This window comes from Orycteropus afer, unplaced genomic scaffold (genome assembly GCF_000298275.1).
Source record: "Orycteropus afer afer isolate SDZICR_OR568_19922 unplaced genomic scaffold, OryAfe1.0 scaffold00145, whole genome shotgun sequence".
NCBI classification, from domain to species: Eukaryota; Metazoa; Chordata; class Mammalia; order Tubulidentata; family Orycteropodidae; genus Orycteropus; species Orycteropus afer.
Window position 1 is genome coordinate 7,124,501 of NW_006921732.1, and position 15,707 is coordinate 7,140,207.

Consider the following 15,707-nt stretch of genomic DNA (forward strand, 5'->3'; position numbering starts at 1 on the left):
TTTCACACAAATTCTTTTGGTAGTTGGGGTTTAGTCCACTTCTATATCCTTCCCTTCAAGGCTCAGGGGTCCAGGATTATCTTCTGTGTCTGTGTTAATTCGTTTCCCTTTTCTTTGTTGAAGAGGGTCTGTGCAGTCTTTCTGCCTAGTCTGCCATCTTGCTCACCAATCTATCCTTTTGATCTTGCATATTTGATTGTTCTAAGGAGTGTATACCTCCCTAAAGTTACTGTTTATTTTGTAGACTTGTCTATTGTTTGACTGAAAATTGAGCCATGGGGATCAGTTCAGTGACTAAGGGCCATAGTCTCAGAGACTGAGACAAGATTTTGTTTTGTAATTATGAAAACAACCTTATTTTTTGCCTCATACTTTACTTCTTCAAATTCTTGGTTGAAATAATTTCAAAACTATGGAAAATTGTAACACAGATCCAAAGAACGAGAAATCTACACAAACTACGACCTCATTTTTTGGTCTTCTGAGACAAGAAGAACAAGATGGTATCCGGCTACCAATACCGACTGTTCTGATTAGGAACACAGTTGATGGATCCTGATAGAATGGAAGTAATATGTGGAACAGAACTCAGTTCTGAAGAAGTCCAGACTTATTGGACCAGTTGAGAATGAAGAACTTCCAGAGACAATTGCCCTGAGATATTCCTGAAACCATGAACTAAAACTATTTCATGAGCTCATCTTCTAACTCGGTAACAGATAAGCTCATAAAATAATACCACCTGGAGTACTGTACACCTTTAAAAAATCATCTAAGATAAGACCAAACTGTCAACACTTATTCAAAAGCAAAGACTAGAAGGCAAGGGGGCAGGGAAACTAGATTACTCCAAACAGAACAACCAGAACAGAAATAATGAGAAATCTGACATACTGTGGAAAAAAGTAACCAGTGTCACTGAACAAATTGTATAGAAATTGTTAAATGGGAACCTAATTTGCTGTGTAAACTTTCACTGAAAACAACAATAAAATGTTGCAATATAAAAAGAAAAGTTGTAACACAGTTCAAAGTTTTCCCATCCCTTTCACCCAGGTTCCTTAATTGCTGATATTTTACACTTGAGAAAAAGATGCATATCCACTTTAAGATCTAGAAAGGGAAGGAGAGGAATGAGTTTGGCAAAGGGTTTAAAGGAGACAAACTTTATGTTTTGTTATTTTGTGTGAAATAGCAAAATGTTAACTTTCCTCCCATCATGAGCAATGGGTTACTCTGTACACTTTTGTGTGTTTAAAGTTTTAAGCATTTCAAATGAGAGAGTTTTAATATTATCCTCTGGGAAGTGGGGGACTGTTGAAGTGTGCTTTTTATTGTGGAAATAAACCTATTTATGACATCTCTGCTCTCTTTCCTTGCCTGTGAATTAAGATACTCTTAAGTGAGCTGTAGGATTGATTCACCTCAGCATCATTTTCCTTTTTTTCTCATCCTTATAGCCTCTCACTGCTAAGTGCCCAGTGGTGTCTGACACAGTAAGATTAAAACTTGCACTTTTCCTAATAGATGCAACTCTCTTCCTGATTTGCAGTAAGCAGGACCTGCTTTTAAGCAATTACCCATCATTTGGGGCCATCACACATGCTGTGCTTTGGTTCAGGTCATAATCAATAATTCAGATGTCAATAGGAGCCCCATTAGCTCAGGTGAAGGCAGATGTCTTTCTAATGAAAATTTCTATTTTCCAAATGACTTTTCTTTTTCCCAGAGAGTTGTGGTTGTAGAAGACATAAAAAGATGGAAAACTGTGTTGGAGCTCCCTGATCAAACCAAAGAGAATCTAGTTGAAGCCTTACAAGAATTGAAGAAGAAAATACCTTCTAGAGAAGTATTAAAATCAACAAGGATAGGTATGTTCCTTCTGAATTTTATGAAAACGTTTACATTTTGTCTCTTTCCTTTTTCCTTTCCTCCCTTGCTCAAACATTTATCCTTATTTACCATATCAGTAGATAGGATATTTCACAAAAACTAGTATAGGACCGGCAGTGTTTCATTCTGTTGTACATAAAGTTATTTTGAGTCAAAACAGACGCGATGGCACCTAACAACAACAGCTCTATCAGTGCCTCTCAAGCTGTCAGTGGTGAAGACTGTTGTTTGAAAAATTCTACACTGGTTGCAAGCCAATAATGTACAATAAAAATTACTAGGAAAAATTAAATAAAAATATGGAAAATACAAGCCCAGTTTTTTAATTATTAAATTCAACAGATAGAGAATTATTCCATCGAATCACTATATAAGCTTCTAAGTGCTAACTCAATTTCTGTACATACCTCACAGGCTGCTAATGGCAGTGACCTATGGGTAGCATTTTGGGTAGCACCGTTCTATTTCACAGGCCTTGTGCTTGATGCTGAATATGCAGAAATAAATTTGACGTATTTTTTGACCTCAGGGAACTTATGGCTTGATGGAAGAGATAGGCATGGAGACAAATGGGAGCAGTAAAATGTTACAGGTTATAAACAAAAACATATAAATAATGTTCTGGGTACCATTCTAATGGTACAGGGTATATGCTAGCATGAAGGACAGAACACTTACTTAAATCTAGAGAGTTCAGAAAAGGTTTCATAGAGGAGAGGGCATTTCAGTTAAATCTTGAAAGAGATTCGGCTTTTTTGTCTTGAGTAGAAATAACTTGGAAAGTGTGGTTTCTCAAAACAATGGTAGCATCATTTGTTGCTGCATCATTTATTACAACATTGGACATATTTAAACGGTAAGTTAGGGACTACATTGAATTGCCATCTTAGTACAGTACACAACTGTGAATAATATGCAAGGGAGAGCCAACATGTGTTTCTCAAGCTGCTCCCAACTCCCCAGAGAGTCCAGGGCAGTCATTCACAGCTGGTGTTCTTGCCCTCACCAGTGCAGCCATTGCCTTCTCTGCTTCCCCTTGACCTCTTGTTCATGAGAAGGAGGAGAGGGAACAGCTTCAAACTAGCACTAACAGCTGGGAAGAGCTGTGTGAAATCCCCGGAGGACCCCCCCCAAGAGTCTTGAGAGTTGCACCCCTGTAATATAAACCAGAATCTGAGAAAATTAGATGCTTAAAGAACATAAAACCCTATCATTGTAGCCAAGGAGATTCTCCCATCTGCTGTTGGATTTTCTGGCTTTATAGGTTATGGTCACTAGAGGGCAATAAGACCATTCATATGAGCAGATAAGTTATCTCAACCAGTAGAGGGTACTAGTGATTAATATTTTATGATATGTATATATGTACATAGATGTGTGTATATGTTCATCTTTAGGCACACATGACAAATACCATTTATGATCAGATCTAAAATAACAACAATAACAACATAATAAGCTGGAATTGTGTACGAATGCAAACAGATAATATTTTTTAAAAAACTCATTTCTATTTGGCCTTTCAGTACAGTTGTGAGTATGCTTTCAAGAATGGGTGTGTCTGATGTTTGGAGATTTCAATTCAAGCATCATAATGAAACCACAGCAAGGGGACTTGACTTAGGAGTAGCTGGAAACTATCCAAGTTTTGGTCTTGACTCTACCTTAAGCCTTCCCTAAATATGAGATTGTATGGAATGTAGGGATTTCTTGATTCCTTTATAGTTAGTTATATCAGTTGCTATGCTAAAGATTTCAATTGGCTCATTGCCTGAGAGTATTTACATTCATCAACCTTTAGCCTTCCTGCCTGTCCCTATCCTGTGGGTTGCAAGAGACAAATATTTACTGAGTGCCTTCTTTGTGCTAGGAACTGTGCTGGCATAATAATGAAGGATGCAGATATTATTCCCGTCTTTCTGGAGCCTACAGTCTAATGAAGAGACAATTTCAAAACTTTCATCATATAGTGCAATAAGTTTTCTGGTGATGTGGAGAGAAGTTAGCCATATGAGTGCGTATGTTGGGAGGAGGGGACAGGATATTGAAGAATGTGTCAGGCAGGGGGAGTATCATGTGAACACATACAGAGGGCTGGAGGTGGGAGAGAATGTGGTACGTTTGGGAAACTAAAATAAGTTTGATGTGTTTGAAATGTAGTAGACTAGAGAGAGTGTGTGTGGCAAGAAATAAGGCTGGAGAGGCAGGCTGGGGCAGACGACAGCCTTTTGTAAACTGCTCAGAGCTGTTTAGTCTTGGCATATGTATTGATTATCTATTGCTGCATAACAAATTATCCCCAAATTTAGCAGCTTAAGACAATATTTATTAGGGTTAGGAATTGGGAGCAGATTATCTTGGTGGTTCTGGCTCAGGGTCTTTTATGAGATTGGGGCTGTGGTCATCTGATGACTTGACCAGGACTTGAGAATTTGCTTCTAAAAGGCTCACTCATGCATTACTGGCAGGAGGCGTAAGCTTCTTGTCATATAGGCCTCTCCTTAGGACTGATCATGATATGGCAGCTGGCTTTCCCCAGAGCAAGTGATCCAAGAGAGGGCAAGAAAGCAAGAGAACAGCCAAGGTGGAACCCTATAAAAGAACACTATGAGAGATAGTGTCTTTTATAACTTAATCTCAGAAGTGACATGTCATCACTTCTCTTGTATTCTTTTGGTCACACAAATCAGCCTGATACAATATGGGAAGCAGCTACACAGGCTGTGAGTACCAGGAGATGGTGAGGTTCATTGGAGGCTATCTTTATAGACTGACATGGATTTCTTTTTATTTATCCTAGATATGTTGGTGGGTTTGAACTGCCAACCTCCTGATTACCAGTCAGATGCCTGAGGCACAGTGCCATCAGAGCTCCTTTAGATATATTATGCTTCCTGGACCTGCAAATTCATGTTCATTTGTAGAAAATTTACAGCCATTATCTTTAAAAGGGCCTCTTTTCATTTTCTCCATTCCCTCCTAAGATTCTGTGATTAGAAGTACATTAGATCTTTTGTCTTCCATATCCCTTGGTTTGTCTGTCATACATTTTATCTCCTGTCTCAAAGAATTCTGGATAATTTATTCCAGTGTATCTTTTCCAAGTCATGTATTCTCTGATCAGCATATTCATCTGATAAATTACCTAAATTCAGAGTTTAATTTGCTGTTTAACCCATTCATTGAGTTTTTTATTTCGAGAGCTCCATTTTTCGATTTTAGAAATTTCCTTTTTTTCTCTTCAGTCTTTTTTTTTTTTTAATGTTATTTTCACATTCTTGTGAAACCCTTATTTAAACCCTTAATACATAGCTGTTCAGTGTTCTTCATCTGATGATTCTAGTATTTGTAATCTTTGGAGGTCTAAGTCTGTTGTTTGTTGTTTCTGCCCACTCTTGGAGTGCTTGCCTTCCCATATGCTTGTTGATTTTTAATTGTGAGCTCATTATTTGATGTTAGCTGTGGTCATTCTGTGAGACTAAATTGGAGAAGGTTCTCTGTAGAGAGAATTTGTTTCTTCTTTTGTTTCTGCCAGTAGCAGGGGTCACCTCTGACCTGGAATACTTGAGCACACCTCTCACTGGTCCCAGCTTAGTATAAGAGTGCCATGATTAGTTCTCTCATCTTAACCACTGGCTCAAGGCTAAGTATTTCAGCCTCATTACTATTGGCATCAACTTTAGCATAAACCCACCCCTCTCTGAGCCTACCCTCTAGCCTCTGCTCACTTTTTGAGGGGGAAGGGAAGTGGCTTCTATCCAGGATCTATTGTATTCCAGCAGGAGGGTGGCTTTAGTCTTTTACGAAATCTAAGAGCTTGGTCTTTATGCTAAGGATAATAGGTGGTTGTTATTGAAGGGTTTTGAGTGGAGGAATGACATATGCAGATTTGTATTTTAGAAAAATCTGACATGTGAGAAAAGGGTTGAAGAGAAGGAAACACAAAGGAAGGAAACCCTGCTAGGAAGTTTCTGAACATCTAGATAAGAAATTAGGGAGGCCTGGATGGGGTGGTAGTGGGGATGGAGAGATATGGTTGGAGTCAAGAGGCATGAGTGGAATAAAATCCAAAGGACCTGCAGATTGGTTGGATGTTGGGAATGAAGGTGAAAGAGTGAAAGTTGAGTGGAACTATATTTTAATCTGTGGACATTCTGTGTGACTAAATTGGAGAAGCTTTCCTGTAGAAAGAATTTGATTTGGGCAACGAGGTGAATGACAATACCATTAAGATAGGGAACAACAGGCTTGGATGGGAAAATAAGGAGCTCAATTATAGACTTACTGTACTGGAGATACCTGTGGGACATCCCAGAGGAAATGTCCAACAGGCTGTTTGATGTATAAAGCAAAAGCTGAAGAGAGACTGTAAATACAGATTTGGGAGTCATTAGCATATAGTTAGAAATACCTGGTTGGAAATAGATAAACTTGCCTAAGGAGAGTATGTAGGAGCTCTGGTAGCATAGTGCCTAAGGCACTTGACTGCTAACCAGAAGGCTAGCAGTTCAAACCCACCAACCACTCCTTGGAAGGAAAGTTGGGCAATCTACTTCCATGGTGATACCGCCTCAGAAACCCAAGGAGGGGTCGCTGTGAGTCGGGTCCAACTTGAGGGCACATGACAACAAAAACAGGGAGAGTATGTAAGAAAAGCAAAGAGCTAAGTCCAGAACCCTGAAGCCCACCAATATGTAAGGGACTTGTAGAAGGAGACTGAGAAATTGTGGCCAGAAAAAGAAGGGAACAGGAGAGAATGCTGTCATGGACTAGGAAGGAAGGAGTGTTACTAGGGATTGATCAGTAGTGTCCCTGGTTGTCAAAGGGCCAAATAAGTAAAGTCTAAAATTTGTGCATTGGGTTTTGCAAAGGAGTGTCATTAATGATCTTCATAAGGACAGTTCAAAGGTAATGTTAGGGAGAGAAGCTTGAGGAGTGGGGGAGCAGGTAAGAAAATGAAACTGAAAATAGCTCTTTTAAGAAGTTTGGTATTACAAAAAAGGAGAGGAGACAATAATATCAGAAAGTGAATATAGGATTGAAGGAAGTCCTCACTTTTAAGATGGGAAAGAATCAAACATGTTTGAATGCTAACATTGAGTAGAGTAAGAAGAGTTAACAACATAGGAGAAAGATAACAGAGTGAGGTCCCTAACTTGTTATGATTAATGAACAAGATGAGCATTGTTCTGGTTACCTAGTGCTGCTCTGACAAGAATATACCACAAATGGGATGCCCTTAACAAACAGGAATTTATTCTTACAATTTGGAGGCTTTAAGTCCAAGTTCAAAGTGCCAAGCTCTAGGGGCTGGGTGAAAGCCCCTCAGCCTTGGGGTCCAGCTCTGCCTCCTGCTCCCGGCCCACTGGAGCTAGAGGCATTTCTTCACTCAGACAGCTGCTGGCTGCTGAGGCTGAGAAGCCCCAAGATTGACAAGTAAAAAGGCACAGTCCCAATATTACCAAACCACACGGCAGGCCATTAACTTAAGTCCATTGTAAGTCCCAAGGTCGGCAGAGCATAGCAGGCTGCTGAGCAATGACAGGGCTACATGCAGGGTCCAAGCATGCCATAGGCTAGTGATCATTCCCAAAGGCATCTCCTTACATGCAGGAAGCAGACCACATACTCAGTTGCTCACAGTAGATTCCACCATTTCCACCATGGAGTTGATTACCAGTCTCATCGTGGGGAATACTACATCCAGCTGCCCAGCCACTCAACCAGGCCTAGCTAAGTTGACACAAAAACTTAACTACCACAAGCATTAAGAGTAGCAAGAACCTAAATGGTGAAGAGATGGTGTCTTTTAACAAACAAACAACAATAACAAAAAGAGTAGCAAGAACCCTGGATTGTCATCCAATCTGTATTTTATCTGCTATAGATTGATTTAATTAATTTAGTATTATTGAACACTTCCCATGTACTCTGCCTTATACCAAGTGCTAGAGAATCATGCATGGTCCATGTTTATAAGGAGCTCATTTGTTTTCTGGGGAAATAGGTATATAGGTATATAATTATGATTGACATGTGAAAATGCTTAAATAAGGGACATACCCAAAGGTCTGTGGGAATACAAGGAAGAGAGTGAGTATTTCTGCTTGGGAAGGGTTTTCATAGAGGGGGTGGAATTTTGCTAGGTCAAAATGGGATCAGGCTCATGCAGACAAACAAATGAGCAAAGTGTAGTGGAGGCTTGAGCATCCTGGGAACAACATGGCTGGAATCTAGGTTGCATGTCTAAGATGGAAGACTAGATAGGGATAGGGCCTGGTTATAAAGAAACTTAAAAGCTGACCAGTGGGGTCTGGACTTTATCTTAAAGGCCAGTGTTTACAAGTGTATGTTTCTTAGAACTCTGGTCCAGTGAGATGTCTCTGAAGAAAGGGTTCTAGGTTCAAATAAACTTAGAAAATGCTGCATTACTGTCTTCTCTCCATTGGAGATTTTCAGTGTAGTTTATCATGTAATAGGCTATGGGGAGTTCCACAATAGAGAAACCTGTTTAATTTTCTTTTATCCAGAGTTTCCTAAAGAACTCTTTTTTTAGGAAATATCTGTTAGCAATTTATGAGTATTTATTATTTGGAAAAAACTACTATTGGAAGCATTTAATGTTTTTAAGCTAGAGAATGTGATCAGAGTTTTTAGTGACCAAAAAAAGAATGTGTAGGAAAGGGGTGATACTGGAGAATGAGAGAACAGATAGGCTGTCATTTAGAAATTCATTCAACTTATATTTATTGAATGTCTACCATGTGTCAGGCTCTGTGCTTGGTGCCTGTGATCAGAATAGAGAAAAATTCCTACCAGTGTGAAGCTTACATTCTAGTGAGTGAGGCTTTCATTCTTGTGAGGGAGACAGATAGTAAAGAAGAGATGTAATAGGAAAATTATGTAATATTTTAGAAGATAATAAGTTAAGGGGGATGGTGAACGTGGATGGGGTGGATAGGAATGGACATTTGAGCAAAAACCTGAAGGAGGTGAGGAAGTGAGCCATGAGGACAGATTATGGGTGTGGTCGTTGAGCTGAGACAGGGTGAGGGCATGGAGGACTGAGGAGGGATGAAGAAGAAAAATGCTGTTTAGAACTTATCAAGGAACTCTGGTGATGCAGTGGCAAAGGCATTGGGCTGCTAACCAAAGGTCAGCAGTTCAAACCCACCAGCCACTCCATGGGAGAAAGATGTGGCAGTCTCTTTCCATAAAGATTTACAGCCTTGGAAACCCTGTCTTATAGAATCACTATCAATCAGAATTGACTCAATGGCAGTGATTTTAGTGGTTTTAGACTTTATGAAGGAGAATGGGCCAGACTAAGAGGTGAGGGAGAAGGGAAAAGCCAGAATGCCTCTGACATTGTTGTCACCCACTTGCTCTTTCTGTCTTCAAACAAGCACAATTTTCCCCTTTAATTGTCCTGCCACATTTCCCAGACATTTTGTCTATCTCCTTCCTTTCATGGCCAAATTCCTTTAAAAATGATTGCTATAACCTCCATTTCCTCCCACTTCTTCATGACATACAGGTTTCTCCCACAACCACTTGTTTTGTTACACAGGAGGGCAGTGATTTTATCCTACCCAAACCCTACGGTTTTGTCTCAGCACTCATCTCCCCAGAACTGTGAACCTGACACCGTTGATCACCTTCTTTCATGTTGTCAGAAGTGGCACTGATCTGGTTGCCAATTCTGTATCTATTTTTAAAACGTTTCTTCCTTCATAGCCTGTATCTCAGTTTGTAATTTCTTATTTAATTATTTACTTCTTTCTTTTTTTATTATTTTCTAGACAGTAACTCCATGTCAGCAGGGACCACGTCTGTTTTAGTCACAAAATGTATTTTAAGCATTGTTGGGACATACACAGAGCAAGGGCTCAGTAAATATTTGGCTTATGAATGAGGACAAGATTGGACAAGGAAGGCTCCTTCTAGACTTCTGTCTTCTTGTGTTTCCTGCCTTACTCTTTTTCTACAGTCTTTGTCCCCTGTTCCCTAGAAAGAGAGCACTTTCTCCTGAAGCTCAGACCTCAGTCTTTTGCTGCTGCTTTAGAACATTTAGCCAGAGAGCTTGTCCACTTGTCCAGCATAACTGAGACTTTAATCCAGATGACTCTTGAATTTGTATCTCCTGTCTGGATTCATTTTTGAATCTTAGATTTTTAGGAACATTGTTCCAATTCATATTCCTACCATTTTCTTAAAATCTTACTAATTTGATATGTAAAAATAACATTTTGTTTTCATATGCTACATGGGGTGAAGTGTTTTCTGTGTGTTTATTAGTACTTTGTCCTTTCATTTTTTGGTGAATTTTCTGTTCATGTTCTTTGGCCTATTTGTATAAGCTCTGTAACTGTCAGTATTCATAAACCCTTTTAAATCCATTTAGCTACTTCAATTCATAAACAAAGAAACTGAGACTTAGAAAGGTGAAGTAACTTACCTAGTGCTACGATGTGAGCCAACTGGACTCACCTAACAACAACAACATAGTGAGTTAGTATCAGGAATGTAATGAGAACCCAGTTTTCTTGGGGCATTGTTCTTCCCTGGTTAGCAGTCTGCCATTGTGTCCTGGACCTAGCCATATATGAATTTAGTTTATTGGACCATTCTATGGATTCTGCCATCTGCCTAAGCCCACCTCTTTTAAATCAGAATGTAGTGACTTTTCTTGTGGACCCCAGATTGGAGTTTTCTCCTGGTGTTCCCATTTTAGTCAATTTAATTGTTGGCATTTTGCTCTAACATAAACTCTTTATGTGGAAATGTCCAGCAAGCAGTTGGAGATGTAGGATTGAAGATCACATGAGAGACTTAGACTTAAATACATATTTGGAAGTCATTTGCAAGCAAGTGTTGCTTAACATCACCTAAGTGGATGAATTCTCTGAGTAAAAGAGAAAAATAAAGGGCCAAAAGACTAAACCTGGGAGAATATCTGTGATGGGGAAGTGTGAAGAGGAGGAAGAAGAGAGGCCACTGAAGGAGGTGGAGAGAGTGCAGTTAAAGAGAGAAAAGAGCCAGGGCAGTACAGTGGCCTGAAGGCTGTGGAGGAGAGTGTTTTAAGAGGCAGGGGAAATGAGTGGCCTCAGTGGTCTTAAGTACTCTGGAGAGTTGAGGACCAGTGAGCAAAAGACTTTGGACCTGGCAATTATGGGGCTTACAAGTGGATACTTTTACCATAAGGAAACCAGTAGGCAAGGGGTCGCGCATAAATGGTTGGTGAGGTCTTGCACTGTCAACCTGTGGAGCAGGCATACTCAACTTTTGCAGTACTACATAACCCCCCCCCCCCCCCCAAAAAAAACCAAACTCACTTCCATCCAGCCAATTTCTACTCATGGCAACCCCCATTGGGTTTCTGAGGCTATAAATCCTTACAGGAGTAGATTGCCCCATCTTCCTTCCATGGAGCAGCTGGTGGGTTTGAACCTCTGACCTTCTGGTTAGCAGCCAAATGCCTTATCCACTATGCCACCAGATATCCTATATATATGAATATTTTGGGAAAATTTTTATGTCAGTCATATGAATCTGATTTCAGAGATGCCTTATTAATAACAGCAACAGAAAACCTGTATTTATAAAGTGCTTTCACATCTGTGACCTCATTTGATCCATATAACAATTCCATACTGTAAATATTATTTTATCTATTTTATAAATGGGGAGAATGAGGCTTAGAAAGTTTAAAGTAACTTACCCTAGGTCAGACGATCAAATACTACATGTCATGCCACCTGCTGAAAGCTAAAGATATACCTTTGTCCAAAGCAAGCTCTTACTTGTCTGTCAAGACCCAGATGAAACTAAAAATGTTTGTTGAATGAATAAAGGTATTGGTGAGTGAGAGAAGGAATGGGCATGTGATTTGACTTGCCCATAGTCATAGGATAAGTAGTGGCAAGGGTCTTTCCAATGGCCTTCTATTGTCAAGCTGTACTGTAGATTCCCATTGCAATAAACCAAAAAACAAATCCACTGCCATTGTGTTGATTCTGACTCATAGTGACTCCTGTTGGGTTTCCAAGGTAGTAGTAAATCTTTTGGAAGTAGATTGCCCCATCTTCCTTCCACGGAGCAACTGGTGGGTTTGAACTGCCAGCTTTCTGGTTAGCAGTCAAATGCCTTGCACTGCACCACCAGAGTTCCTTATCCCATTGCAGTTTTAATCCTTAACTACTAATAGGCCCTCTCTTCCTTTTCTATTGCTGCCATAACAAATTATTACATACTTAGTGGTTTAAAACAATACGAATCTATTATTTTACAGTTCTGTAGGTCAGAAATCCAATATGTATCTCAGTGGGCTAAAATCAGATGTTAGATGTTCCTTTCTGGCGACTCTAGATGATAATTTGTGTCAGTGCTTTTCTCAGCTCTAAATGCCACCTGCTTTCCTTGGCTTGTGGCCTCCTTCATCATCAAAACTAGCAATGAGGGTCAGATTCTTTTCACATTGCCCCTCTCTGACCCACCTTTCTGCCTCTTCTACTTTTAAAAACTCATGAGATTTGGTTGGATCCACCTAGGATCTAGGATAATTCAGGGTCCTTAACCTTAATCATGTCTGCAAAATTTCTTTACCTATGTAAACTAACATATTCCCAGGTTTGGGACATTTTGCCTATCACAGCCCTCAAATTATAGCATGTTATTTCAGGCTGCCTTTGTTCACTGTACTTCTTAAGCCACTCCTCTCTCCTTCAGACATTGTCAAGACTCAGGACAAGAATTGGCTCTTTCATGGTGTTCCTTAGCTCCTTTGCCAACTGAATTGACTCCTCTGTCCTTTTGGTCCTCCCTGGGGTTCCCCCTTCAGTAGTGTCTTAGGATCTGTAACATGTGTTTGTTTAGTTGTCTTCCCCTATACTTAGGACTACTTCAAGCTCATTGAGTGTAGGGCTGTGTCTTATTCAACTTTCTGCCCCATTGCCTAGCACAGGGCGTGGTACATACATACTATTTACTGTTGTTTATTACATGAGTAAAAGACTGCTTCCTGCAGTCTTAATGCACTGGGTGCGGAAACCCCATACCCTTAAACCCAGGGCACTTGACCCAGGTCATAAGACTAGCCAGTGGCACTGCTTTCTTGAAAATGTAAACTTCATGGAGCAAATAATCACTTTTTGTGGATCATTAACTTCCTTGATGTAGCTACTGACCAATCTGTGACCTTGGGGAAAGGTCATAGAGTCTCTTTTTTTCCCCCTCATCCACATTCTGAGGAAGTAGGACTGTATGATCGCCAGTGGCAATTTAGGATAGAGGTTAAAGCTTGAGCTCTAGAGCCAGACTGCTGTTGTTATGTGCCCTCGAGTTGGACTGACTCATAGTGGACTGATAGCGACCTCTCCTTGGCAGTATCACTACAAAAGTAGATTGCCCAACCTTCCTTCCGAGGAGTGGCTGGTGGGTTTGAACCGCCAGCCTCCTGGTTAGCAGTCAAGTACCTTAGGCACTACGCTACCAGAGCTCCTGCCTACGTTTAAAATCTGGTCCTGCTTCTTACTTGAGTGTCCTTCACCAAGTTGGTTAACCTCTCAGTAGCTCCAATTTTTTACCCACATAATGGGAATAATAATAGCACCTATCACATAGAATTCTGAGGATTAAATGAATTAAGGTATATTAAGTACAGCGACTGTCATTATTATCATGAAATTCCTTTGTGCTCTGAGTTTATGAGTCTGCCTTGTTTTTTTCTAGAAGAGGATTTCCCAGACCTCTCTCCTCTTCTCTCTTCCTGCCCTGGAATGGAATGCCTTTCCTGCCTTCACTCTTCCTTTGGAGACTCCTCCTTCCTACTGACCTGTTGTTGTTGTTGTTGTTGTTATGTGCCATCGAGTCAGACCCGACTCAGCGACCTGTAGTGTTCCCTTATAGCCCTGCCTTTTCTGGGCTGATATCCTTGCTATTGGCAGAGCCTTCTGACCAGTCTGGGTGGGGCTCCTGCCAAAGTATCTGTGGGATATACTGCCCACTGCCCTAGCTTACGTGTTGTAGCCTTCTGCCCTTTGACTACCTCTCAGGGTCCGTGCTCTTCTGACCTGGGAATACAAGAAGATGAACATTATCTCAACCAAGTTTTATTGAGCACTCCATGGATGCCAGTTCCTAATAACACAGAAGGATAGAGTGTGCAGGAGTCAGGCTGCTCATGTCTAAATCCTGGCTTATATGCTTAGTAACTGTGAGACCTTGGACAAGTTACTTTGTTAAGCTTCATTTTCCTTACTTATAAAAAAGCAATATAATAATAGTACTTAATTGTTTAGTTATAAAAATTAAATGAAATAATTTATATAAAGCCTAGAGTAGTAACCAGGAAGAATTCTCAGCAATGACTAAGAATTAGAAATGTTTCCTTTTCCCAGTGCCTTTGAATTTAATTCTTTATAGTATAGTTCCATTATTTTGTTTGCAATTATATGAGTTTCCCAATCAACTACATCCATATTCAAATGCTAGTACAAAACCAATTTGAAAACCAAATGTAAGTGTCTTGTGTAGCTGTTTGATTCAATAATATGTGATGCAAATATTTACTGACTGTCTGTTCTGTGCTGGGCACTATGCTTTGTTGTTGTTGTTAGGTGCCATCGAGTCAGCTCTGACTCATAGCAACCCCATGCACAATAGAACGAAACACTGCCGGATCCTGTGCCAGCCCCACAATCTTTGCTATACCTGAGCCCATTGTTGCAGCCACTGTGTCAGTCTGTTTCGTTGGGGCCTTCTCTTTTTTGCTGACCCTCCACTTTACCAAGCATGATATCCTTATCCAGGGAATGGTCCTTTCTGACAACATGACCAAAGTAGGTCAGGTGAAGTCTGGCCATTCTTGCTTCCAAGGAGCATTCTGGCTGTACTTCTTCTAGGACAGACTTATTAGTTCTTCTGGCAGTCCATCGTACTTTCAGTATTCTTCACCAACACCACAACTCAAAGGAGCTCTGGTAGCGTAGTGCCTAAGGCACTTGACTGCTAACCAGAAGGCTAGTGGTTCAAACCCACCAGCCACTCTTTGGAAGGAAGGTTGAGCAATCTGCTTCCGTAGTGATACCACCTTGGAAACCCAAGGAGGGGTCGCTATGAGTCGGGTCCAACTTGACAGCACATAACAACAACAACCACAACTCAAAAGCATCAACCCTTCTTCCATCTTCTTTATTCATTTTCCAGCTTTCACATGCATATGAGGCAATTAAAAAACCATGGCTTGGGTTGTTACTGTTAGGTGCTATCGAATCAGCTTCTAATCATAGTGACCCTACGTACAACAGAATGAGACACTGACTGGTCCTGTACCAGCCTCACAATCCTTGCTATACCTGAGCTCATCATTGTAGCCACTGTGTTAATCCATCTCGTTGAATGCCTTCCACTTTTTTGCTGACCCTCCACTTTACCAAGCATGATATACTTCTCCAGGGAATGGTCCCTTCTGACAACATGACCAAAGTAGGTGAGACAAAGTCTTGCCATTCTCACTTCCAAGGAGCATTCCAGCTGTACTTCTTCCAGCATAGATTTGTTAGTTCTTTTGGCAATCCATGGTACTTTCAGTAGTCTTCACTAATACCACAACTCAAAAGCATCAACTCCTCTTCTAACTTCCTCATTCGTTGTCCAGCTCTCACATGCATATGAAGTGGTTGAAAATACCATAATTTTGTCTTTTTGAGCTGCTCTTTCAAATCTTCTGTTCAGCTCTTTTATCTTGTCATTTCTTCCATTTGCTTTAGCTACTCTCCACTCAAGGGCAAGTTTCAGAGTCTCTTCTGACATCC

At 40.4% G+C, this 15,707-nt stretch overlaps 1 protein-coding gene across 1 annotated transcript in view; it reads left to right on the forward strand.

Moving 5' to 3' along the window:
• TCEANC2 (transcription elongation factor A N-terminal and central domain containing 2) overlaps positions 1–15,707 on the forward strand; it is a 64,922-nt gene that overhangs the window by 25,096 nt on the left and 24,119 nt on the right. Inside the window, exon 2 of the mRNA XM_007945936.2 lies at positions 1,730–1,871. Within this exon, the coding sequence (XP_007944127.1) occupies positions 1,730–1,871 (142 nt within the window). The remainder of the gene's footprint in view (positions 1–1,729; positions 1,872–15,707) is intronic.